Source organism: Rissa tridactyla, chromosome 4 (assembly GCF_028500815.1).
Source record: "Rissa tridactyla isolate bRisTri1 chromosome 4, bRisTri1.patW.cur.20221130, whole genome shotgun sequence".
Lineage (NCBI taxonomy): Eukaryota > Metazoa > Chordata > Aves > Charadriiformes > Laridae > Rissa > Rissa tridactyla.
In genome coordinates, this window is record NC_071469.1 from 31,746,236 (window position 1) to 31,772,454 (window position 26,219).

Here is a 26,219-nt window from a genome sequence, read left to right on the forward strand (position 1 = left end):
GGGGGGGGGCGGTGCGGCAGCCCGCGCATGAGCGGAGAGAGAGAGCGCCGTTTAACGGCCGGACTAGGCATGCGCAGCGGCTCCCTGCGGGCGGTGGCGGCGTCCCGCATGCGCACTGGCGGCCGCCCCTCCGGCTGCGGCGGAAGGAAGGCGGGAGGCGCCCCCCTGCGGCGGCGGCGCGATGGAGCTGGAGGCGGCGCGGCGGGCGGTGCTGGCCGCCGTGCGGGGCACGTGTGCCGCCGACCTGCCCCGCCTGCTGCACTGGATGCGCAACACCAGTAAGCGCGGCCCGGCCCGGTGCTGCCGCCCGGCAGCTGGCGGAGCCCCGCGGGCAGGCCCGGGTGGCTGGGGGAGGCCCTGTGGGCGTAGCGGGCCTGAGGCGCGCTCCGCCCGGGAGAGCCGCTCTCGGCGTTGTGGCCTGGCTGCCCCGTCCCGTTACGGTGCTGGCACCGAGCGGGCCGGGGGCGTGCCCCCTCCTGGGGCCGGGCCGGCGGCGGGCCTGCGAGGCGCTGGGGGGGTGGTGGGACGTCCCCGGGCTTGGGCTCAGGGGAGCCGTGCCCGGGCTGGGGCGCTCCTCTCCCTGGGCCTGCGTTAGGCTCTGCCGGTGGCACAAGGCTGACAGGGCTCGCGCCGGTTATGGAGCCCCCTGGCCGGGGCGAGGGGGCTGCGGGGGAGCCGGCGGCCCAGCCGGCGTGGGTTGCGGTGCTCGCGAGGCAGGGCAGCCCGGCTGATGCCGCCCGCCCTCCCCGACGCCGAGGAGGGTGAGCCGTGCCTGAAGCCGCCCGTTTCCCGGCGGCCGCAGCCGGCAGCCTGTCCCGTCGGCCTGAGCCGGAGCTGACGGCAGGCCGGGGGTGGCGAGTGTCGCGGCAGAGGTACAAGTTGAGGGTGATTCTGCCGGCCGTGCCGCGGAGACGGGCGCTCCCGGCAGCAGAGCAGGGGACAGGCAGCTGGGGGGTGCGGTAACCTCAGACTCTCCAGCGTGGGAAGTCGGAGGTCATACGGAGGCACTCCGCTCCTGGCATGTCGAGGGATTTTTAGACGTTAGTCTTGTCTTGTACAACTTCACACGTGTTCACAGCCTTTCAGAAGCTTGGAAACAGCGGTTTGAGCTGATTTGCAAACACTCCTTTCCCCGCTTAATATCATCTTAACAGTTTTCTGTTTACTTTCACGTTTGTGCCTCAGTATAATTTCATCAACGTGCTGCAATCAAGTGTCAATCAATCATGACAGATGAAGAAAGGAAATGTGGGTCAGTGCACAAGCTGTTAATTTGCAACTGAACAAAAAGATGATAATGGGAAACCTGAATATAGGCAGTGCACCAAAGCTGTGGGCACGTAGTGCCATACTGAATAAACTGACTAAATGCTGCCTGATCTGTGGGTATATTTGCATTTTGCTATTGCAGATAGGAATCTTGAAGGCCCTCCAAATCCTTTAGTCCACTCTCAGGCAGCCAATAAATGTGTATCCTGTTTATTAATCGTTGCCTGCTGGAACGGTAAATCCACTGCCTGGTGATCATGCGTTGGGTGGGAAAAAACTGTCATACAATACATTACTTCCCCAGGTCATGCCCTGTTGTGTTAGCGTTATTCTCGTTCAGGTCTTTTGCAGCACCTCTGCTTTAGGGTGGAAACATCTTCATAAGCAAACACATGAGGACTTGCACAGAGGCCAGCTCTGACACCTAGAAGTTGTACAGCTGTCCAGGTACTTAGAACTGCAAACTCACGGTTGCCCTGTGGTTTGCATCTCCCACGGCCACTCGGGGAGAAGGAGGAAAGATCCTTCTCTGGGTGAGTGGGCCCTCTGCTGGCATTGCGGGAGAGGAACCGGCTGGGAACGCAGCGCTTGCCCTCTTTGGTGGGCACGTAGCCCTCCCACCCCAACGGGTTCTTTCCTAGGAAAGACATTGCCAGATGTTTCAGAGCATCTGCAAGCCAGCCTTCACGATTAGAGCAGAGACGAGACTCCATAAGACTTGGAGGCTGAAGTTCAATGGAGGTAGTTAGTGTTAACTGTAACTAAGCATTCTAATTTTCCCTGTGTGTTTGTACACGTGTATAGATACACATGTATATGTCTACATATATGCCTGTACAGATGTAATGATAGAGCAATCTGCCATAAGCAATATTTCATTCCTTTTTGAGTCCTTTTCTGGATGCAGTAGCGTGTTCTGCTTGCTAAACGATGCTTGGGTTACTGTATCTTCCATCCAATATGCTCTAATTTAAAAATCTTATTGAATTTCATATGCAGTCACTCACAGTGCTTGTTCACTTAACGTAAATCATTACGGCTCGTTCTACACTATGTTAGTTTGTGTGGTATGCATATATGGTTTTCTCAGCTTGCTGACTCCATTACAAATACAGTAAAGCACATGGGAACTTGCTTGAAAACTTGAAAACGCTTAACTGTTTCAATTAGGAAGCACCTACTTACTATTTTCTCCACTTTGATTCTATGATCATGCTTTACCTCTACCATAGGAATTTTTAGCCAATGGCATAGTTCATGTAGACTTGCAAAAAGCCCGTCTCAATTAATAACTTTTAAAATTTTTCTTTTTATGCTACAGCTTCCAAAAATTCTCTTAGATAGATAGTTTCTGTGAAAGACAAGTACACTATGGCTCCTAGCCTTTATTAGATTATGATCTCTCAAATATTTTTTTCTGAATTTTAATAATCTAGATCCATGCCTAGGTCTTTCAGTGAAAGGAAATACACATTCTTGCTTCATATTCACTCTTCATAATTAAGATGCAAGCTAAAGTGTAGATTGGGTTCCAAATTTTGAACTATATGCTTGGTACACCTGAGCAATCTGTGTCTTATTTTTATATTGCGTGCATCGATGCTGATTGCTGCTGCTTCACTATGTACATCATCTTAAAACTAACATGATTAACTTTGTAGTTGCCATTCTTTTTAGCTCATATGCTGCAGATCAGGGGACAGAAGTTGCATCTTTAGCGTTTTCTTACAGTTTGTGATTGTATTTTGCCAGGTGCTGGTGCAGTATAAAGCTATAGGTAACTGTTTGTTCCCACATGTGTCATTTGGCACATGTGTGACTTCGGGTAATTTTATTCCACAGATTGCCACGTTTGTGGAGAAAATTAGAGCCTATAGAATTTGGTCTATATGCTACTGCTTGTAGAAGTTACCAGTTTCTGAAACTGTTGATTATGGTGCTCTAAGTAAAAGTATTCATGTTTCCCCAAGTTTTGTGCTTTCTTAAGGTGCTGCAGTCTCCCCCTCTAACATGCCTATATGTGTACATGTAGGTATATGGTAGAGAAGAGGGAATTAGAAAGCTTGGTGCCTATCTGTAAGAACTTTTCATTGTTACCTGATTAAGATGTGTTTCATTGCTTCTTTGAGCCATTAACCTCTTCATGTTTTTCTGCTCTGCTTTTTCTGAATGGCTGTGTGCTTCTGGTTTATCTCCGGTTTTCTTTTTCTTCACCCTGAGCCGAATACAGGACTGGAGTAAAAAGAGATATCTCTCTCTCTCTCTCTCACTGGTTTTATTTTCCCGCAGCATTGAACAGTAAGTAAGCAGAGACATTTGTCCAGCAGGTCACATTCCTTTGCCCTTTTTGCAATTTCCGTGGAGTTGCAAATATTTTGGGTGATGTCCCGAACACAGCACTCTTGATGACACTTCTCTCTGTTTTGTTTTTCTGAGCTGCATCTGTGGCTATATACTGACAGTAACTTTTACTGTGGTTTCCCCCCCCCCCCAAGAATGTTGCATTTGAGTAATTGTACTCCCCATTGTAACACCTAGATAGTGCTGTAATAATTAAAACTGGTTGGACAAAGGATAGTGAGGAGCTGGTACCTAGGTTGCTGCTGCTGTACCCTGAATACAGCTAGGGAATTTGGGATCCTCTCTGTGCAGAGAGAAAACAGTGTTATGGGAGATGCTAAAAAAGTTACCAGATCTTTGTACGGCACAAAAATAAAAGGCTGGTCTTTGCAATACAGATGTAGGAAAGAAACAAGCCCCTGATGAGCAAAAGAAAGAGAGTTGTAGGGATGGGGAAATAATATTCTGAATGAAAAAAACTCTGAGCAAACAAGGATAGGATAAATGGAAACAAAAATGGCATCCTCACAGACAAGTTGTTTTTCTGTGGCGTGTGGGTTTCCACCCCACCTCCTACTGCCATCCTATTCCTGTTGCTGTCAAGATGTTGAGCTTATAGTTCCAGCTGAGGAGGACTGGGCATGATTCCACTGTTAGCTCTAGTCAGGCTTTTTTCCTCCCTCGCGCCTCTCTCTCAAGTAAAGTGTACGTGCAACCTCCGAGTAAAGCCCTGCATAAAGCAGTTGCCCTTTAGGATTAGTGTTGTCACAAAGACAGCCTTATTTATTAATTTAACTTGGTTGGTGCTTTCTGACTTGCATGCTGTATGCATGGAATGTTATTGAGAAACTTTTCCATGGAAGAGCCCAATTACTTTATAGTCAACAAGTTATCTTATCTAAAGTAAAGACTCTTATGCATGTGGAACTGAGCGAACATTGAACAGCTTCTCACTCTAATGATTTCTGACTAATCTTCCCTAGTAATTACGGGAATGTAAGTGTATGCAAGATGCTATTCATTTTCTTCTTTGTATGAATAAAATAACCAGTCATGCTTCTTTTTTCTTTTTTTTTTTTTTTTTGGTATTGCGAATTTTAGAAATTCCAAATCTTTACGTATGATGGGAGAAGACGTTACTGTTTTAAGGCAGCTGCTTAGCAACACTGCTTCACTGTTTCGCAATCAGACAGCTCTTCCCACACACTGCAGTGAAATGTACGTCATTTCACGGTGACTTGCATTCCAGCTTTTCTTTTTAGTTAGTCTTAGATCTCAAAGAAAATGAAATAATAAGAGTTGGAAAGAATAACAGGAACCTTTGGTGTCTTAACTGAACTTTTTTATAATAGGATGATTAATGCTTTAATATCCTTGTGCAATAACCACGTTCCAGAAGTTCTGGCTAAGAAAACTTGGGTGAAGCCCAAGAGCTAATTCAAACCACTTGGGAAAACCCCCCTGAAGATCCCCTCCCAGTTGGGTCTCAGCATTTGATGTATAGCTTCTATATAAATGTGTGCATGGGCGTATTCCCTCTCCCTCCTCCACTGCCCAAACTCATAAGAATTTTCAGTAGCAGGAGAAGTTGTATTTGGTAAGAATAGGTGCTGGAGAGGGTAAGCAGTGAAAGCAGAATTGATCAAGCTGTCTCTGTACATGAACAGAGATAACAGGAATCAGAGGAAGTAAATACAGGAATCCTAATTTCAAGTTTGAGGTTGAGGTCACCAAACCACTCGATTTACTGGCAACTACTGAACACTTTTGCTGTACTTAGAGCTTTAATGCAGATTACAAAAGTCTGTCTCTCAATTCATGTCAGTGAAGTACAGATAAGGTCACAAGAAGAACCTTTATGATTTTTCATGTACTGTCGCAGGGTCTAAGATAGATTAAAAAATATTTTTTTCATCAGGGCTAAAACTGTTCTGATACTAGCTTTTACCTTTTTTATTCAGTCATGTAACAGTAAAATAAAACAATCTTACAAACCTTTTCCATTCTGTGCATTTCATTAGAAACATTTAAATATAAAGCTAAGATTTCAAAGTCATGTACTGGTCTGAAGTACTGATTGTTCATACAGTGATGTATTTCTCAAAACAACTGTTGAATAATAAACAGTTGCAATTCCTCTAAGGGTAAACAACATATACTTAAGTACAAATTAATTTTTTTCTTGTGGATTCACTTGTACTGAGAGAAAACTAGCCTTTTAAGAAATTGGCATAGGATTCAGTCTTGTGACTTTAAAGTTGAGGGCAGTCAGTGCTCTAAGTCTGGACTTTTATCAGGCAGTGAGTGAGGGTATCTGAGAAAATTGACTTAATCGGGCCACGGTGGATGTGCTGCTTTAGTACCGTGTTCTGCATATGGAGAAGAAACTTCTCAATGTACTCTTAGGAACAGACCAAGTTTGTCCAGCTTTTTCTATTATGTATTTCTGTTGCGTATTCAATTATGTGCTTTTGTGTTCCCAGACCTCATAGTTAAAATTATCAGATGATGATTTTCACAAGGCAAGAATAGGAAATATTATAAGAAAAAACTTGACACTCTTACAGGAAATGGTCTTTAATGTTTCCTTTCAGTACTATTGTCACTGCAGGTAGAACTGAAGTGGAATGAATCTCTATAAAAGGATGAAAGCGTGGGTTTCTGCAATGCAACAAGTATAGTAGGTAATTTTTTTGTGTGTGTAAAAAAGCAATTTACTGCAAGGCTTCATATCCAAATTGGTAGAAGTGATTTATCCAAGTAAAGTGTCCTTTCAGAAGAGATCAAAATAGCATTGCGGAGCCACATTAACTGGAATGTATTTCTTTGTTAAAATTATGCCATACCGAAAATCTTTTCCACTTCTCTGTTGTTTGGTAAACTAAAATGGGATGTTACCTGTAATTTGATGAATCACTGACTTTGGGAATTGGCATTAATTTCCCTTGTTGTGACAAATGATACTGCTGCAAGAGGGGGCTCAAGAATACCAAATACTTCTAAATTGTTAGTCACTGAAACTTAATAGTGGTGGGGAAAACTAGTGATTGCAAAATAGCTGTGTGACTTACTTTGTTTAAAATTTAACTTTGTAGCTTCTTTCAATTTATGAATGTAGAAGACTTAAAGAACTAATAAAATAAGCTCTGATTACGTTCCTGTTAGAAAAAGCTGATTACTTTCTACCAATAGCTAAGTATGCTTAGGGATAGAAATAGTATTCAGAGTTCCTGAAGAAGTTGGTATACTGAGGTCACAGACTGCATCTCAAATTGTTTATCGAAAAAAGGAGATAGTAACATTTTAGAGATATGAGACTTCCTCCTTAACCTGTTTGTTCAGTATCATTAAACACACTGAATGATTAAATTAACCTTATACTAAGTAACATGGATGTTAATATTTGCTTTTAACTTCTGGGAGGCTGAATATATATCTAGAAAACCGTAAGGTGCTTGCTGTTGTGGTTGCCTTTGCTAAGTCCTCTTCTTTCCACGTGACATGCAATCTTCTGTTGTCATTTGGAAATCATATTGTTTGTCTTCAGTCATGTATTTCGCAGTGCCAGGCTGTTTAGATGTTGGTGTAGCGGTGCTCTCTATCCGGTGTAAGGCTTAGTGATGTTTTCTTAGCTTGTGTTGTATTTGCCATGGAAAGGCTAAACAGCACCAGGGTGTTAACTTCGCTTTTTTCAATGTGTTAATTAAATGTTATAAATATGTGTTGAGTAGATCCAGTGGAACCGGTTTTTGAAGTAAAATACAAACACTATGCGCTCAGACTTCCTCCATAAACAAATGATTGTGATTCATCTTGCAGTATGTCATGAACTGTAAGGGTTCTTTCCTGGTTAGTTGTCTGTTCAATGAACACAGGGCTTGGCTTGCACACTCTCCATTTCATGTATGTAACAGGCACTGAAATGGTATCAAAAATAGTTTTCTATTTTGGTTTTTTCTTTGAAGATTCCTTGTGAGGTGATAGTGAGGTTCTCAAGAGCGAACAGTTTGTTAAACACAAGGGTGGAGTTGATAAAACTGTACCGGTCTGAGGCAGAAATGCCTATTTTCATATTTGGCACCTGTGTTCCATACTTGACGGTGATCCATAAATATTTACATACTGCAAAAGTAAATGAGTTATTGCGGTAGCTGTTGCTGTTTCTTTCTTTGACAGGAATGAGGCGACTCTCAGCATCTGAGTTCAGTCACAGGCCACACACGCAGGCGCGGAGCGTTGCATCCACAGCTTCTGCTGAAGCTGCCATTGTGTGTCACCTCGGAAGGAGTCTCTTCAGACCTCCTTCTCTTTTTCTGTTCCTGCATGCTTGTGCTATATAGTATTAACCGATAGTTGGGAAGGAGCGTTTTCATTCATCTATTTTTCAGTATCAGTATTTTCAACAGTTTTTCATTTGAGCTCCGTATGTGTTGTAAAATTTTCCTTAGGACCTGTTTCATACAGAGCATCCAGAAGAACTCTTCTGTGTCCTACTTGGTTTCATAAGAGCTCAGAGGGCCCCATGTAAGGCGGTCAGCGTTGTGACAAGTATTGTAGAAATGGGAGTCGAGGCAGGGAAGGGGTATTCTGGATTTGAAGAAGATGGATGTGCTACCTGTCTCCCACGGAAAGTATCCGTTTCTCCACTGTAGAGCTGGACACCGAATAGCCGGGAGGGCTGTCCACCGCGACTGCTGGCCAGAAAAGGTCACCCAGGCCATGAGGGAGCAGATCCTATTGACGCACCAGCTCTGGGAGAAAAGGAGCTGAAGTTCTGCATTTGCAGTGGGATGTGGCTGGCCTGGTGGTCTATGAACACTTCCTGCATTTCATTAAATGCTATATATGAATTTGATACTCTTAACAGGCAGTATAACAGCTGGATGAGCTCTCTTGCATAGTAATAGTATTGTTTTAAAGCATGTGCCAGATGTAGGGGCTTATTGCCCATAGGCACTGGTCTGTACAGCTGCTAATATCAGCTTTCTTCTCTCTCGTTCTGTCTGTAACACAATTTTTCTCCTTCTCGTTTCCTCAGATCCACCTCACCAAACTGGCTCCTTTGTACTTTGAGGGCCTGTCACGGTGCTGATGGTCCCAGTTAAGCAAAAAGTTAAAAACAGTTAAACAGTTAAATTCCCTTCCCATAATCTCTGGGTTTACTTCTTGCTGTGTCACAACAGTAGAAATCTTCCCTGACCTCATCAGAAAAATCACTCGCCGCTGCTGGGGTGTTCATAGTGAATCTACAAGCTGTTGGATGGACCATGATGTTAACAGGAGATGGGCGCTCATTAGAGGTTTCAAATTAAAATGCTGACGAGCTGGAGCTGCCGCATTGCACCTGTTGTGTTGTTCCTGCTGCTGCTGTTGCAGCTGCCGCCTCTGTCCCTCCTGTGTTCCTCAGTGCAAAGTCTCCATCTCTTTAGGAGCTGAGGTTCTCGAGAGCTTAATTGTGAGCTCTTTGGAACAGCAAATTGTCTTCCTGCCATATAACAACTACCAATGGTACTGTGCTCATCAGGGCATTGCAGCATTAGTGCTATACATTTAATAAATAATAAACCAAATATATGTTAAGGGAATCCAGGTGGTTTAAAGTTTCTGCTGCTTACTATGGGGGATTCAGGATTATCTGTTGGAGTCGGTTTCGGGACATGTTGCAAGAACCATTTACATTTATACTCTGAGAGTGTCTTGCACTAATGAATGAGGGTTTCTTTAATCATATTATTCTCACCGCAGTGCTTAAGCAAAAAGCATTTCAGAAGCATTTCATAGTTAAAAGTTTAGCTGGCCTCTGTTTCTTATACTAGCCTTAAAATTTCTCGCTGTTTCTAGCATTGCCTGCGTTCCACAGGAAAGCTTAAGTATATTAGCATTGATAAACTTGTAGCGTGATTTTTAGATTTATTTTGAACCTGCTTGCCATCCAGCTTGTCTATACTAATGTTCCCACCTGGGACAGCAATGCTAACAAACATTAACTGTTTTTTTAACACCTCTAAAAGCTGTCAGGTCTTCTTTTGGTGAGTGATACAAGTGAAAAACACTCTCCCTACCCAATATGGTGGCAGTCTAAATAAAACAAGAAACAAACCAGAAGGGGTGGGGAAGAGACGACAAACATGTCTATTTTTAGACAAGAATCAATAGATGGGTTTGGTATATTTTTCAGGATTAGGTTTGTGGTTACTTTTTGTTGTGTGGGTTTTGTTTCTTTTACAGGTATGAAGTTTTGACCTGAGATGTGCCTTTTTGATTAGAACCAGTTCAGTGCCCTCAGAGCAGAGAGATGTCCAAACAAAAAGGAATTTCATCTAGTCCTCCTTCTGAGGAACATGTAACAGAAAAGGAACAGAGTACAGGCGTACAGCAGATCTCGTGTTGAATGTCAGTTAAGAACATCATACTCTGGCAAGAGAGCTAACATGAAACTGGGGTGTGTAAGCAGGATGTTGGCTGCAAGATGTGAAAAGAGAGTGCAAATAAACCTTTAGCTGGATTAATGTGTCTGGTTCTCAAAACTGCAGGTCATAAGGGATGAGAGAGTCCAGAAGATCCAAAAGGGAGTGAGGAGAATGATCAGACTCCTAGAAAAAATGCAGGAAAGGGCTGGATAGGTGGATCTTGTTTCTTCTGGAAAAGAAGGCTGATGGGACACATGATAAGTCTTCAAAGAACTAAAAAGTTGCTCAAGTTGCTATATACAGGAGAGGAGCAAACGCCTCTATTTCCATCGCAAGTGGGACTGAGAGTACTGAGTTTAAATTGTGGCAGAGGAAATCTGGATCAATTATTAAGAAAAGTATTCCTTTTTAATAGTAAGTGTAGTCAAGCACTGGAATACATTGCTAAGGGAGGTTGTGGAGTTTCCAGCATTAACAATCTTTTTTAAAAGAATAGTCTGGAGGAGTAGTGACTATTGATTCAGCCGTGGAAGAAGAAAGGATTGGTGACTTCCCAAGGATCCTTCGATCTTTTTTTCTAGATGTCTTTAAAAAAAAAAAAAAGGTGTTAAAGTAATGCAGGGATATCATGGAAAAATAGCAAGAATTTACAGTGTGGCTTTGCAAAAACTTACTGGTTTGCATCCATTCCTATTTTCTTTCACGTTTGAAATATTTTGATAGTTTTAAGTTGTGTAAAATGTATCGTAAGCTGAACTGTTGAACTGTGCATTATCCCTGATTTTTTGTAACCGCTTTATTAGAAAGATGGTATGTATAAAAAGAAACTTGTATATATAAAAAAAAAGCCTGCATTCAGGCAACTATGAGTTTTGTAATTTCTCCAATAGTTCAAAAACATCTTTGATGTTTTTATATCTTAAGCTGAAACAGTATCACTTTGGTGGCAGCCCAGACCATCATATGTGAGTTATAAGTTTATAAATATGAAAATAATTTGAGATTTCAAAAAAGCGCTACGTTTATTTTAAGTGGCAAAGTTATTACAATCCAAATCTGTCATTGGCTGGAAAAGCTAACAAAGGCTGAAAAATGCATTTCAAATAAAAACCTTATCCATCTGGTATTGTTTATGTCTTGCAACTGTATTGTACTGGTCATCACTTAGTCCACATGATCTGCATATGATTGTTCAGGGGTTTTTGTTTGTCTTGATTTATAGATGACTTTGATGAGCTTATGGTGAGTAACAATGATGTTGTGCTCAAAAATATCGCTGAAGATTTGCGGAATCGTTTACCCATCGAGGCAATGTTTAATTCGGAACATCAAGCTGTTCAAAAAGTAAGCTCATTCTTATGGTCTCCTTTTGCTGAACCACATAATTTATTTGGGGACTTAATTGTAGTACTGGGGACTACAGTTTTAGTAGTAGTTCATCATAGAGAATGTGCGCTGGGTTGAGGTATAGAAAATCTCAGTTTGGTTCTCAGGTCTGTTGCTGCATGATCGCGTGACCCCAAGAAAGTTGCTTCATAGTTCTTAATGCTTTGATCGTAAGTTATTTGGCATAGCTTTCATTCTGTGTGGTATGGCACCTGTCATAGCGATTCTTTAATGCTAGCTCCATAATGGGCTCTAGCAGCCCCCTTAACGAAAACAGAAATACAGGGCCAGTGTTTTGCTGTTGCCATAATGTGGGCAGCCCAGAAATGATTTCCAGCTCTTTTCAGGTTCTGATGGCTCAGAAAGAGGTGGGCTGTGAGTCCTGTGGGAGGGGAGAGCACCTTTTCTACTTGAGCTGTCAGTATAGGTGGAAAGTTAATGCGTTTCCCAGAAAAGTAGTGTGTGGCTCTTAAACGGGAAAAGTTGATTGGCCACATGCAGCAAGCCTGGGAGAGGGAGGAAAGAGGAGTAGGAGGATGAAGATTATACCCCTTGAAATGATGAGAAGGCAAGCATCCCAACTGGTATGCTTTTGATTGAAAATGACACCCGTGTTAATCAGGGGTGTTTCTAGATGGGGGCATAAGGCGTGAGGATGAAAATATTCAGACAGTTGAAGCTGAGAACCAAAATTGCCCCTTCTCCTACATTTAAGTTACATTCTCGTCATTAAAGTGACAGAGAAAAAGCTTCCTTTAGCCTCTGCCTCCTTTATAGCCAGGCAAGCACTAAGGAGACAAAATTCCCAGCAGGTCTCCTACTCAGCTGTTGAAACCAGCTTGCTTTCCTTTGTCAGCTTCCACTTCCTGGTTATTTCAGTGGAATTTGATGATCCAGTTTACGTGCAGTTTAATTTTGATTTGTAACTTTTGAGTAGGGAAAAACTTGGATCTCAGGGATTTTGGGAAAGGTAGGAGGGTGGGACAATTAACTGTGTAACAGCATAAGTGAAAATAAGAGACTTGGTTATGCCTTTCCTGGTTTTTGTTCCTCTTCTCAGATACACCAGCATCCACTGCCCATGATTCATGTTGATGCATTCCTTTATGATGATGATTTTGTTGATTCATTGTGTGAGGAGGGGAAAATGAGTAGGAGCTATTGCACAGAGTGTGGCTCATACAAGACTGCATCTTTAGGTAAGTGCTCTTTTGGGAACATGAAAAACAAATTCGGTTTAACTAAACTGGTTTGTGCAGTGACTCAGCTGGACAACACAACATCTAGCTGATGGAGGACTTTGTCCAGACTGGTGTAGTACGCAGGCCAGAATTATTTCCCATAACCAATGGAAGGGGAGACTCCTACACACGTAAGTTGAATTAATTTGCAGTGTATGAGTGACCTTAGTTGCCCAAAAAAAACTGGGCAGGGAAGAGGCAGGGCTATGTACCACTGAAAAGGAAGATGCAAGAGGATGACAATACTGCAGGAGTCCATGCAGTAGCCTCAGTCTCCTCTCACATGCTGAAAAGCACTAGAAAGCACCATCTGCCTCAAAGCTTTTGTGTGGTGTGGTACAGATCAGTGCTGTTGCCAGTATAGCACAGACATTGAAGGAGGAACGGTTTATATGGAGAACATTCCGTTCCTTAAAACCTTGGAGTTGAAATTCAAGCTTTTAATATATCTGCCCGTAAAAAGGTTTGCATGAATTGTGTTGAGCCTTAGGTACCGTGTTTCCTTTTTCACTTAAATGATTTCAAGTTACTGATCTTTGTATTCTTTAATATATATCACTGTGCAGAAAAAGGTAATTCAGTTTCATGAAGGATTTCAAAATTCTCCATGTAAGGGAAGGAATCCCCAGACTCGAGCCAGACTACTTGGCAGGCTACCTCCGATCTGCAAACCCTGGTTTTCCAGGGTCCCCAACACTAGTTCAGGCAAGAAACCGTACGGGTTTTCAGTGATGATAACTCTTCAGATGAATATTTCATTGGTTAATACCACAGTAGTTAGTACTGCCCACCCAACACCTTTGTTCTGTTCTTATTTCCCAGAGTTTATTTCGCATTCCTTTTCCCTCATGGAACTGAAGTTTCTTTATCAACATGTACTGCCTGACCTGACAGGAAAGGTAGTGGTTGACGTTGGCTCCAGGCTTGGTGCAGTGCTATTTGCGGTAACTTCCAGCACAGGAATTCCTATTTTATTACTGTTGCAAACATTTTTCCTCTTCTCTGACCGCCTACTCTCCTTACTCCATCTTGGACGGGTCATTCCGAGAGGCACCTCTGATCTGATTCTCTGAACAGTATAAGGTGCTGTTTACTAGCAATTTCAGTTCTTGTTCTGTTCCTCACAAGAGGGAATACAAAAGATCTTGCTTATGGAGAGGAAAAGTCTGTTGTCCAACAGAGTAGCATATTGCTGTCACACAAGCTGCTCTTTTGCTAGTTCCTGCTCTGTCTCTCCTTCGTAAGTAAGTTTGTCCTCTATGTCTTGACCATGTCTATATATAGCTTAGCTATGTTAAATTCCCTTATGAAGCTGACAAACTGTTAAATTATACAAAGGAAGACTTTGATATGAATTTGTCTCCAAAAACATATTGTCCTGCTCTGCATTTTAAAATGCACATAAAATAGTTCATCGAGAAACTTGAGTGCAATTTTGATTGCTTTTGGCATGGCTGGTGCAACATATGGCCAACAGCAATGCAAAACACACATTACAACTTTCTTAGAAAAGTCAATGGCTGTTTAGGGCTCAATCTTGGAAACGCTTGAGCATGTTATTTTGCTCATCTGAATAATCTAATTTTGGGACTACTCAAATGAGGAAAGTTACTCCCATTTGTAAATATTTGCAGCATTGGGTCCTTAAATGGTAACACTTCTGCTAGCCTGAATTTGTTTTAAAGGACTTAAATGCTTGTGTTGTTATAGTAGAAGGATAGTCTCAAGATAAAGCAGAGGAAATGTTTTAAAAAAAGATTTCTCCTTTTTAATTGTACTCTTGGCTTGTATTGGAGGAGAGGCGACTTCACCTTCACAGGTTGCTTTTCTGCTTTCTGAGTTGAATGGTTTCAGAAAACTTTAATAGTTGGATTATAGTACATAGACACCTCAGATACTCTGTATCTTTAGCATTGTTTGTTTGCCTTTGCCATTGTTGGCAAAGTGTAATTATGGTGTTCAGTAGAGACAATGGCACTTAAAGCGCTGTCTTCATTAGGGCCCTGTAGGCTCAAGTATTTGTACTTTTTTTTTTTTCCCCCTAACATCTCCAGCAACTTTCCAAAATCTCAGTCTGAAACTGAAACCATTATTTTGGGCTTATTATAAAGAGATAATTTTTCTTTTTTCATATGTACCTGTATGAAGCACCTGAAAATGGCAGTAATACAATACTCAGAGGTGCTGACAAAGAATCTGTACCAAAATATCCCATTATAGTACTGGTACGTTGTCCTCCATTTTTACTCACTTTGACTATATGTATGTCTCATTGTTTAGTTTTTTTCTCTTGCTATTTTCTTCTTCCATTCTCCCAAGAAACAAAAATATGCAGAGACTTTTCCTTTCACACTATTTTTGTAACTTGGTTTGTACTGCTTTTTTCCTTCTTAGACTATTTTCTATATATTTTGCAATTGAAGTGAGGTTGGAGCTTTCCTTTTCCTTTTATTATTTTGATGAGTCATTTTGGATCTTTTATTAAAATTTATGAGATGTAAGTGGGAATTGCCAAATCGGGGGCTTAGCTCTGAAAACTGTCACGTCCACTGAAAGACATTTCTCAACTTGCTGTTTTAAAATCCTTTCTTAATCTTAACCTATGTTTTATTTTTTCCATTTTAATTGAAATTTCTGAACTTGTTTTAAAGGCATCACAGTTACTAAATTTCCTTTTCCTAATGTAGGGTTATCTTTATAGCTCAGCATCCCAACTGTATGGAGTAGAAATGAATGCAGACTTTTGCCAGTTGCAAGAAATGATGGTTACAAAATACCAGTTCATTGACAGAATAAAGGTAACTAAATATCTGGTTTAGCGTATATATCTTTAACCACTGTAGGTATCCTGTTAATGTGAGCGGATGGTAATTCAGCATTCTGAGAAGTTGTTTCTGCCTTTGCTTGTTTTGGTCCTAAACAAAGGCTTTGCATTAGGGGGAAAAAAAAAATCTCATAGTAGAGAGGAAGAGGGAAATTATCAAAATATGATAACATGTGTTTAATCACTTAGCCTTTTTCATGAGTGGACTTACCTACTGGCTTACGCAAAACAGATAAATCTTAGCTGATGCTCCCAGTGAAATCAATGACATTATTGCCACTAACTTTTGTGAAACTGGGTGTATAAAGAGTTTCTGTAATGAGTAACAAAACTAAGTGTCTGTATTTCATTAACGCTAGCAGAAAAATGTTTGCAGGATTTGCAAATTTGCATCTAAGAACACCTAAAGGACTTACGGCTATTGGTATTTCCTTTCTTGGAATGTCAACGCATAGGTACCTTCCACAAACAAAATGAGTTTCAAATAATGTGCTATCATTATGGAAACCATTTCCCTAGTCCCATTATGGAAATAACTACTACTATTTTAATGAGGAAAAAAAAATTATTTTTTTTTCCTTTCTGGGGAATACCAGTTATTTTGTTACCAGCAAAAGTTGGTAAGTAGAATATGCTGGGTAGAGTACGGACTTCAATCCTGTGTTGTGTGCATGTGCTCTTGAATGGAGTCACACAAACTGCTGGATGTGGTAATTTCTCGGGAATTAAAGTAACCAATTTTAAACTGGAAAGAAATAATAAACATGAAGTGTTTAATACAGGGTAAGCAGTATCATTGGGTTGCCCAGTTCAGTCCCAGTTGCTGCCAGTTTGTCCATAATCTTTGGTTTTTGCATATGTTTTGTGTTCATAACACCTTATTGTGATGAGTCTGAAAGTGCAGTTAGGAACTCTGTCAAGTTATTTCAGTGGAGCTGGAGATCTATATGCACACTTTTCAGCATTGTATATTCTTTATTATAAGCCTTTCTGTTTTTCCTTCACACCTTGTAATTCTGCTGAAGTATTCATTTCAGAGCATAAAGATAAGAAGATAGTATGTTTTCAAAGCAGTGCCTGGGGACTTAGCTATTTGAGTCTCATTAGATGCTAATTTCGTCATGTGACTCATGTTATCACACTGCTTTGAACATTTCAATCTTAGATTTTTATTTCACCCCCAAATGAATCCTCTCTAGAGATACATACCAGCTTGAAAAATAGTCAGAATCCAGTTGCTGATAATTTATGACACAAATTTGAAAAACTTTTAAGAGACCATCTTAAATAATAATTGTTTTTTCAGGACATTCTGAATTTTTATTAGAGTACATTCCCAAAGGACAGCAGTTGAGAATGACATCTTTAGTGACTAAATCTCTGAGTGAACCTTGTGTTTCTTTGCTTAGCATTTGGTTTGTTGAAGTACGTAGAAAGTTGCTCAGCATCATTTGCCATTTGAGCAAAGACTTAGATGCTGGGAGGAAAGTAAGCAAGCAGTTCAACAGATTTTAGGAAAGCTGAGACCTCAATTGAGAAATTGCCCATAATCATGAAAGGGAAAATCAACTGTTTTAAAATCAGTTGCTGCCCCCTCTGTTGTGCCAGCACACAGCCAAACAGGTCAGGGAAATGGTCCAGCTGAAAAAGAACGGAGCAAAAACAGTGATGTTTTGGCCGGAGCAGTGCCTGGATCTGGCTCATGGTGCAGCCACACATGCTTATGTGGTCCTACATTCCCCAAGAGGAATGAGGATGTGTTTGGGAGAATGGGGTGCTTAGGTCGCTTTAGTCAGCACGGTCACCTACTCTGTAAATGCAGGCTAATTTTAACTTAAGGTTTAAGTGTTATTCAAGTCAAGGAAACATCAACACACGTTCGAAGTTTGCCAGTAGTTTAGGCATCTTTCTGAGTTGAGGCTTAAAATATTAGGACTGCCATTAGTAGGCCATTAAGAAAGTTTAGTGCTAATTATGACTTCTTCTGGTGCAAGAAGTCTACTGGCGGAACAGTCCAGCAGTCACTTGTGTTTGGATTAAAGGTCTGCTGCTCAGTGGTTTTGTACAGAAATTCTGTAGGTTTGTTATTTTTGCCCCTTGAAAATAAGAGAGTAAAGTAAAATGTCTGTTTAGCCTCAGAAACAGTGATCCAAATCCCGCTTACAGTCTAGGCGAATCTGGGTTCCGATACGTGAGTTCTGGCAGATCTAGCTGAGGCATGTTTTGCCCTTTGCTGTCTGTCCTGCCCCACTGCAGGAGGCTGTCGCCTGTGTAACAGGCAGCAGTCAAGCCTGTATACATGATACCTCTACCACCCCAGTTTTATAGTCTTTCATTTTAATCTACAGTTAGTGGTGGCTTTATGCAGAGGACATGATTTGACAGCCAGGACCTGCTGTATTTAGGACTGCCGGTGGTGACCTGACTGGTCTGTCTTCTTTCTCTGCTGGCTGAATGCTTGAACAATTTCTTAATCAGCTCCTGTACTGCTACAGTTTGCAGTGCACTGTATCGCTATCTTAGTTGTCCTAAAAAGCTTTAACTTTCATGAACTAGTGGATAAATAGTTCAGATGTCCACACACTAGAGGTGAAAATAGGAATTTGACCAGTCATTCTGACACCTGAACTGTCCCTGTTTCTCAATGAGATGGAACCTTCAAATACTAACCTGCCAGTTCTGGGTAAGGTGAAGGAACACAGGTGCGTCCTTTCCACTCACTACAGGCAGTGGTGAAGAACTTGGCATGGTAATATGTTTAAGGAGATAAAGCTGTTTGTTTGTTTTACTGATTTGGAGCGCTTGCAGAGAACCCATGGAATATAGCTCTCAAAGATTAAGTGCTGTGATGCCTGATTTTTTTATGAACAGTACAGTTTTCTTTCTGTTATTAGTGATATTGAAATATTGGGCTATAATTGCAATTGCTATAATGCATTCTGATAGCATGAACCAGAGTCATAAACTGCGGCAACTCATCATCTTTTCCACGCTTGAACGGTTACAAGTTGCAGGGGTGGTAGTATTTGTTTCCTCTGTCGATCAGAACCGCACAGTTTGCGTGTTAGTTATGAAGTAGAATACATAATTTACCTTCCCAAGAAGTATTGATATATTGCTAAGTGGGCAAAACGTTTTTCAACATATAAGTGTTTTAATCTTTTATACTAACATTCAGCTTTTCTGTCAGAATTAAGAATTCCTTTTTACATCGGTCCAATATTGAAAGGATTTGACAAAATGTGAAATGTTGAATCCATTAGGTTAGTATACTTCCAGCACAACCTAGTAATAGGTCACACAGGAAAGAAAAGAAGTTGTTCAGATTGCACTTTCAAAAAAAATTGTGGAATGCAAGTGATATTCAGATTGGCTTTCTTTCCCTTATCCCTTCAAAAGATGTTCCCGTTTGTGTTTCTTCTCAGATTTAGGATGTGATGTATTTCTCCGTGTTTGAAAGGAAATCAAACACATCTTGTCAGAGTGTTAATGAGCGCCCAGATTCTCCTGTCACTATAATCTCACCTGTTTGAAAATGACACGATGTGCTAATATCCTTTCTGGTAGGTGAGGGTAGATGAAATCAAACCAGTTCCTGTGCTGACTGGAGAGGCAGCTGTTTAGTAAGGTAAAGCACTCGCTGTCCTCCAGTGCCACTGAGCATCCTGCCTTTCCAGCATTTCCAGTCTCAATATATGTCGTGAGAATTCAGCCATCAAACCTGGGTCTGTAGTGTCTTTTCTAGCTATAATCCTTCAGTAACCCACCGAGCCTGTGGTATGCCTTTTAATATCCTCAAAAAAGCTTTAGCTAGCTTAGCTCCTTTCCTGAAGTCAATGAGCATTTGTGATAAAATATAAGTAAGTGAAATGTAACAGCCATCACATACATCATCTCCTCTTTTACGGCACACGGTGTTCTAGACTGAAAGCCAGATGTAGTTTATTTCACTTAATGTAATGAATTGAGTATTTTAATTAGAGGAGATAAATCTAATTTTGATATTTTCATTTTTTAAAGCCTATTCTGGTTATTTACTTCAGTTTTATCTACTGTGACGCCAGTGAAATACCCAGTTTTGTGACTGGTTCAAAATGGTGGTAGCAGGTGCTGTATTAGGTTCACAGGCTTCATGGCTACTTGAAGGCTGTATTTGTCTCTTAAATTAATTTATGCCTTGTGAAATTTTTCTCCTTCAGGTGGTTCACGCAGACATCTGTACTGAGGCTTCACTTCTTCAGAAGGCTGATGTTGTTGTAATGAATAATGTCTTTGAATATTTTCTTGACAGACAGGAACAGGCCAGGTAAGCTATGTGTCCAAACAAGTAATCTATTTCTTTGGCAATGCGTGTGTAACCTTGGGAGTTATGGAAAACCTTAAGGTTGTGCTTTTTGAAGTCACATACATAAATTACATAAGGAAATTGTTTTAAACTGCCTGCACTTAATTGTTATGCTTAACTGCTACAGTGTTACAGCAGTTGTTTGTTGTTAAACCCACTAAACACTGCTGCTTTGTTTACCCAAACCTTGCCCTGAATCCTTGCACTGATAGTTAAATTAGTATCTTGCTGTTAAATGATCTGAAGTTACTATATCAGCATAAAGGTTAATCTTCAGAAAGAAGACAGGTCACTGACTTGTGGATGTCAGAGCATCAATACAGATGCACTGCAAAACATGGTTATTAAAGATATTTCTGTTATATCTTCATAACGATGCGGTAGCAAATAAGCGCGTGGCTAAGGTTCTCCTCTTTCAGGTACAAGACACTCGCAGATAAGCTTTTGCTAATCCAGCAGTATCGGTTTAAAAGGTAAATAACTTTACTGTCCAAAGTTACTGTGCCTTTAGAATGGGCAGTCAAAAAGAAAGGGTGCCTGTGTCTCCACTGTCCCAGCCAACCGTCTGATACTCGCTAACAGTTTCAGCTAAGGCTTGTCCTACTGGCCTTGATACCAGGTGGTAATGCCAACCAGAGAGGCACAGAGTGGATGGGTGAAGGGTAGTGGGTGTTTCAAATGACCAGGAGATTTGTGTCCGGGCACATGACTGAGAATTCATTTGATTCTTCAAGAACTCAGGGGTAAATTCAACTCAGGTTGAATGTTGCATTAGTACCATGAAGACAAATGACATTTGAAGAATGCTGGAAATTAAATTCTTTTTAGTCTGAATTGCAGTGCTGTGAGAAATGATCTGACTTGCAAAATCAGAAAAAAAGAATGCTGGGGGCTATATTTAAATACTCTGATTGGTAATGTCTGAAGTATTTTGTTACGACTGCAAAGTATGTATGTAAAGAGCAGCTTGTTGTTAAGCTTAATAAATCAGAGCACTCAAGAGACTGGATTTTCTTCAAAACCAAAAGTTTAAAGGGACGAAATGTCAATATTTAATCCTAGTCCTAGTACCTAGTGAAGGTGTTGACAGTACAAAATGACATGCCTGTATGTGTCAGAGTTAAAAAGTTACAAAATCTAACATTGTAAGACCATGTATTCCCTCTGTTTTTGATACAAAGCTCGATTTTGTTCATATGAAGATACTCGCTTAGATATTAATAGTGACTGATAAGCACGTGTAGCAAGTCTTTAAGCTTAGTCTACCTCTAGCCACTAAACTGTAAAAGTGTTATATTCATTTTATGTCAAATGTGGGTTTTTTCCTAAAAGTTGGTGACCTACTTTTAAATATGTTTCAGAGCTTGGGAATTTATTGCCTTTAATGTAAGGAAAAGAGGGTCCTTATTAGTGACAGTTCCAAGCCTTAAAGAATCGCTGTCAAAGCTCCAGGTAAGTTCCATCAGCCGGTTTTAGCCAACACATTTTGTCACTTTCTGTGAAAAGTGGCAGTTTTGTAGTTTGGGTTAACTGCTTGTGAGTATTTCTGTGAGGAAGGACGTGTAATTTTGTGCATAGATTAAAAGATGTAGGACTCTGGATTCTATTTCCAGGTCGACCACTGACACATCTTCCTGTACTTTGATTGTCCCCACTTGTCAAATGGAAATCCCGGCCTATATCAATAGGCTGCGTGAATCATTGTATTATCGTGTATTATTAACAATACCTTAGATGTGAGGTTAAAAAAACCCCACAAAACATTATCAAAGCCATATTATGATGTGAGTAAGTTTTGTGATAATCAAATCCACTTCCATCAGACTACTTCCAGGTATAGAGGCACAACCTCAGTAGTACAGACATATTTATAAACTTCTAAAGGCAAAACCTTGAAATGTTTTCCGTATTTAGCTCTACATTTGCACGTGGCCTTGAAACATGACAAACTGTTTTGTTAAGCTAGTGGGAGAAAGGAACATATTAAAGAAGAACCGTTCCTGAGGATACTCGTGTCTTCTGACCTGTTGTCAGCACAGAAAATGACTCATAATACAGCAGTATGAGCTGGTAGAAGTACAGATTAGGGAGAGATGTGGTCTCCCAACTAGCCAAGTGATTACCATCAGGCGTCCTGGATCAGTGACATAGCTTTAAATTGCAGTTGGAAACAAACATGGCAACAGTGCATCTTTCAAAGGTGTTGAACACCCTGTGCTGCTGCTGCTGTTCCCTGAGTAGTAACCACTTCCGATGGACAACCTCTGCTCTGTGTCCATCTGCCGTAGGTCATCGGTAGATTACAGTTGTTAATGGGTATGATACCTAGACAAATTATGTGGGCTGCCTTTAGTTATGAAACAAAGCGCTGATCATACGTGACAAGGTTATTTATCAAGCGGCTTGCTCACCACAGTTGTCTGCTTTAGAGAAATCGAATCACTTGTTGCCGGTATGCTGATGGGTGAAATAGATCCTCAGTCCCAGGAGCAGCAATGGTGTCATTTGACTTTTTCTTGGAGCAGGCAGTAGTTACAGAGCAGCTGAGAAGCCCTTTGTAGCCTTAATACAATACTCCTTGGGTGTGAAACAAGAAAGTACCTGTGGTTCTTCCATGGTACAGTTAGCTGCTCTCTCAACGCTTCTGTCAAAATGTTGCCTTCTGATCAGGATGCTTGAGGCTTACACAGATGCATCTAGAGAAGCAGTTGTAACATGCTAGCAAAATATCTGGACTATTGACTGAGATAAATTTTAAAAGTTATCTTTATTCTCTCCTATTTAAGTTAAATGGCATTTCCAGAAATTAATTTATTGTTGCTGCGTGAGTTGGAATGTCTAATCACTCTTACTATGTCTTGCCACCTTAATGTTGTACTGACCTTGGGACTCCTGCTATGTTTCTCAACATTGTATTAATTTAAGGACCTGTTTTCATTGTTTCAGACAAATATTCAGCTCAACCAATGGGTTGAAGAGATGCAGCTCAACTACGATGTGTATATGGAAAAGGATGTTGACAGAGAAGCACTTGAACAAATACATTTATACAGGATTCTCTAGTACCTGGAAAAATTTACCAGTATCCTTGTAATAACATATATTTTAGGTCTAAAAAGAATTGGGATTGATTTGTGTGAATAAATCAGGTCAAAATTCTTATTGTGATTAATCTGTGTCCTATCTGTGGTGTGTAATGAAAAAGAGTCATTTGAAACAGGTTTTCTTACGGAGGCATTCTGTCTCAAGAGAGTATATTGACTTTTAGCTAGGGGATATCCTTATGGTTTAATTTTTGCAGAAATGTTAGAAAGAGTGGCTACATACTGATGCTAAAAGAATTTTTGTTCTCTAGCATTATGCACTGCTAATGTTTGCTTAATATATAAAACCTAAGAACAGCAAATCATTATTAATGTGAATGATAAGAGTGCATTTAGCATAATGTTACCTACAAGCTGTGGTACATTAGAGTTTGCTGTTTTGTTTTGGTATAGACCATTTATTATTATCAGTAATAATATTTATTATTAACAGTATTATCTTTAATGTTCCTCCTATGGAATTTGTAGGTTTCCTTGCCAGGGTCTGCTTGATAACCAGAGCACCTACTGGCATCAGTTATGAGAAGCAAGTCCTTCCATTTGGTTAGTTGTCCTTCAGGTGGCTATTAATGTGAAGTACCGAAAGGAGACGTTGAGAATTAATACAGCAAGTCCAAGACAACAGGACTCTGTTCCACTTCCTGCACTTCTGCTGAGGATGGTAGGAAGTGTAATAAGGGGTTAAGAAGCTGAAAATTCTGAACAGGTGTCACGGCTTAGCAGAGGCTTGGTGGTGGCGTAAAACATTGGAAATTCGTAACAGAGCCTCCTCAGAGAGAAAAGATCCACATACGCCCACCACATTTATATATAGATTTTACGTTCTAAGGATGTGAAGCTTTTAGTCAGCTGAAGAACATTTCAGTTTTCAGCAAACATTAAACAATCCGAGTGCAAAAATATTAACTTCAGGAGTTTTGGACTAAGTGCGTTGTTAGTGTCTAAAAGTTTGCTGCATAACTTGTGTCTAGTGCAAATGGGAAAACTTTAAATTGGATTTCGGTCTTCAAATGATTTACAGGTCAGTGAAGTTGATAATATATGCTGTAAGCAAAAAGGAGCAGTGGCTATTAGGCACTCACTAGCATAGTAAGTAAACGGTACTGTAGAAAGGATAGTGAATTTTAAGAAGTCTTATTTTTCATGGTCTGTTTGGAGTGAAGGAGGATATTTTAACTTGAGTGATACTGAACTGCTGCCCAAATGCTGTGTTGAATCTATTCTTCATGTGTTTAAAAATGAACAAGGATGGAAAGCATTTCTTAAAATGTTTATTTTATTTAAGTACAATAACTGAACTGTTGATTCCTTAATTGTCAATGAAACAAAAGCCCCTAGAAAAGGAACATAGGAGAGGCTAAGCAACGGGGTGGAGGTAATGCAAGGCTAATACATATAACAAGGAGAGAATAAAAAATGAGAAAAGAAATGCATGTGCAATTCAGAATGAGGAAATGAGCACTGTAGTAATCAGTACAGTACAGTGGAAGCTGTGACTGAATTTGGAGTGTATAAATAGGCTGCTATAAAAGGAAACCTGAGTGGGTCTTAAAAAGCTACTTCATAACGTTACTATCATGTGAGAAGAAAACACCATTTTGTAATGTTGCTTGCTTCTTCCAGAGGTCCTGCAAGATCTCCCGAATCAATTGTCAGGACTTTTGGCTCACGATACTTGATATAATCTGTGCCCTGCACCTTCTTTTGGTAATACGGGAACTTATAGCTTTCATTGCAGTTGCTTCCCCTCTTCATGCTGAGTCTTCAAATACTTTTTTTGGGTGTTGATCTCAGATAAAAAAAATTTCAATAGACTGGAGCACATCACCAGCATATTTAATGACATCTGTATCCTCTGACTCTGGAAATAGCATGCACGCATCTGGAGCTCATATGCAACAGAGGGTGCAACAGGGAAGCTCCCCTTGTCTTTTTTAGACATCAGGAGAAACTCAAGAGGTGAGTTCAAGCTGATGAAACTTCTGTCTTCCTCTCCTGCCCTTAACGGGTCCTTGATTTAAACCTGCACCCCAACATGTTCATGGAGAAGAGGTGGTGGTAATTCCATTTGGTTTTATTAACCTGATACTCAGGAATACAGCTTCTCTGTCCCTTTAGACATCTCTTCCTAATTTAGCTTCGTAGGGCCGGAGCTCGTAGGGCCATTCCTAAGGATGTTACAAGCTGCTTACCTCGTTTACTGAAGAGCTGGAAAAAGATAGTGTGCGAAAGAAGGTATTAATTTAATTTTTCCCTCTTCCAGATTTAACTTTTGTTATCTGGCCCCCGTTAGTCCTGTTACAGATTCCTACACACAAGGATTGCAAAAAGTAAGCTGTGAGGAGGTTTGCAAAACCCTGCGTGAAAGTGGGCAAATCTGTCCTCCCTATCCGCACTCAGAAGGCCTCGGACGTCAGCTGAAGTGCTCGCGGGGGAGCGTGCATTGCCTCAGCTCAGGTTTTGCTTGTTCGCTTCAAAGCTGCCAAGGGTATATCCAGCGTGCCGAGTCCTTGTTCTCAGTTCTGCTGCCGCTGCATTGCGCGGTCTTCGGCAGATGATTGAACTTTTCTCTGCCTCAGTGTCTACAGTAAAAATGGGAATTACAAATCTGAAATCAGAGCAAGGTTGTGAATTAATTGAATATCAGTTGCTTCGAGATTGTCATATAAAAAGTGCTAAACATCCAAGCTGTGCTTTGTAAACTGACCTAATTTAAAAGATATGAAACGCAAAGAAAGTATCAGCACCTCTCTGAGGTAAACTTTCTGGCCCTTTTTGTCACAAGACAGCATTGAAAAGGAAGCCTGGATTAACCACGCTACAATGTTAAAAATGCGGAAACAATTATTTCCTAGTGTCCTCAGTTTTCGCACTCTCCTTGCTGTTAGATGGCCACCGGTGTTGGGAAGAGGCGAGAGGGGAGAAACAAACCCTCGTTGGTACCCAAGTTTTGGGGCTTGCGCGCATGGCAGCTCCGTGACAGCTACCGCAGGTGACACGGTGAGTGTTGTGAGCTGCTGCCCCCAACATCTCGTGGGCCGCACAGCTGGTGTGCTACGTCTTCCCGTGAAAGACAGCTCCCTGTGTGACCTGTTGGAGGTCCTAACCCCAGCTACGGCACCGAAACCCTGTGGTCATGAACAACTCATAAATCATGAAATTTCACATTGGTAGGCCTGAATTAGAACAAATTATTCGGAGGGAGCTGCACATCTGCAATGCTTGTTGTAATCACCAGGAGTTTCTGGCACACACGGAAAGCAGCTCCGCTCTTCCCCAGCAGCATAACTTTCCAAGTAG

The 26,219-nt window shown here is 41.0% G+C and overlaps 1 protein-coding gene across 1 annotated transcript; it reads left to right on the forward strand.

Annotated features, from left to right (window-relative positions):
* The first annotated feature begins 121 nt into the window (after positions 1–121).
* LOC128909275 (uncharacterized) lies at positions 122–25,538 on the forward strand. The gene is made up of 9 exons (XM_054200705.1): positions 122–278; positions 11,242–11,363; positions 12,466–12,604; positions 13,469–13,590; positions 15,334–15,444; positions 19,670–19,776; positions 20,235–20,288; positions 21,177–21,267; positions 22,762–25,538. The coding sequence occupies exons 1-9, from the start codon at positions 182–184 to the stop codon at positions 22,876–22,878; spliced, it is 960 nt and encodes a 319-aa protein (XP_054056680.1). The 5' UTR covers positions 122–181; the 3' UTR covers positions 22,879–25,538.
* Positions 25,539–26,219: the final 681 nt, after the last annotated feature.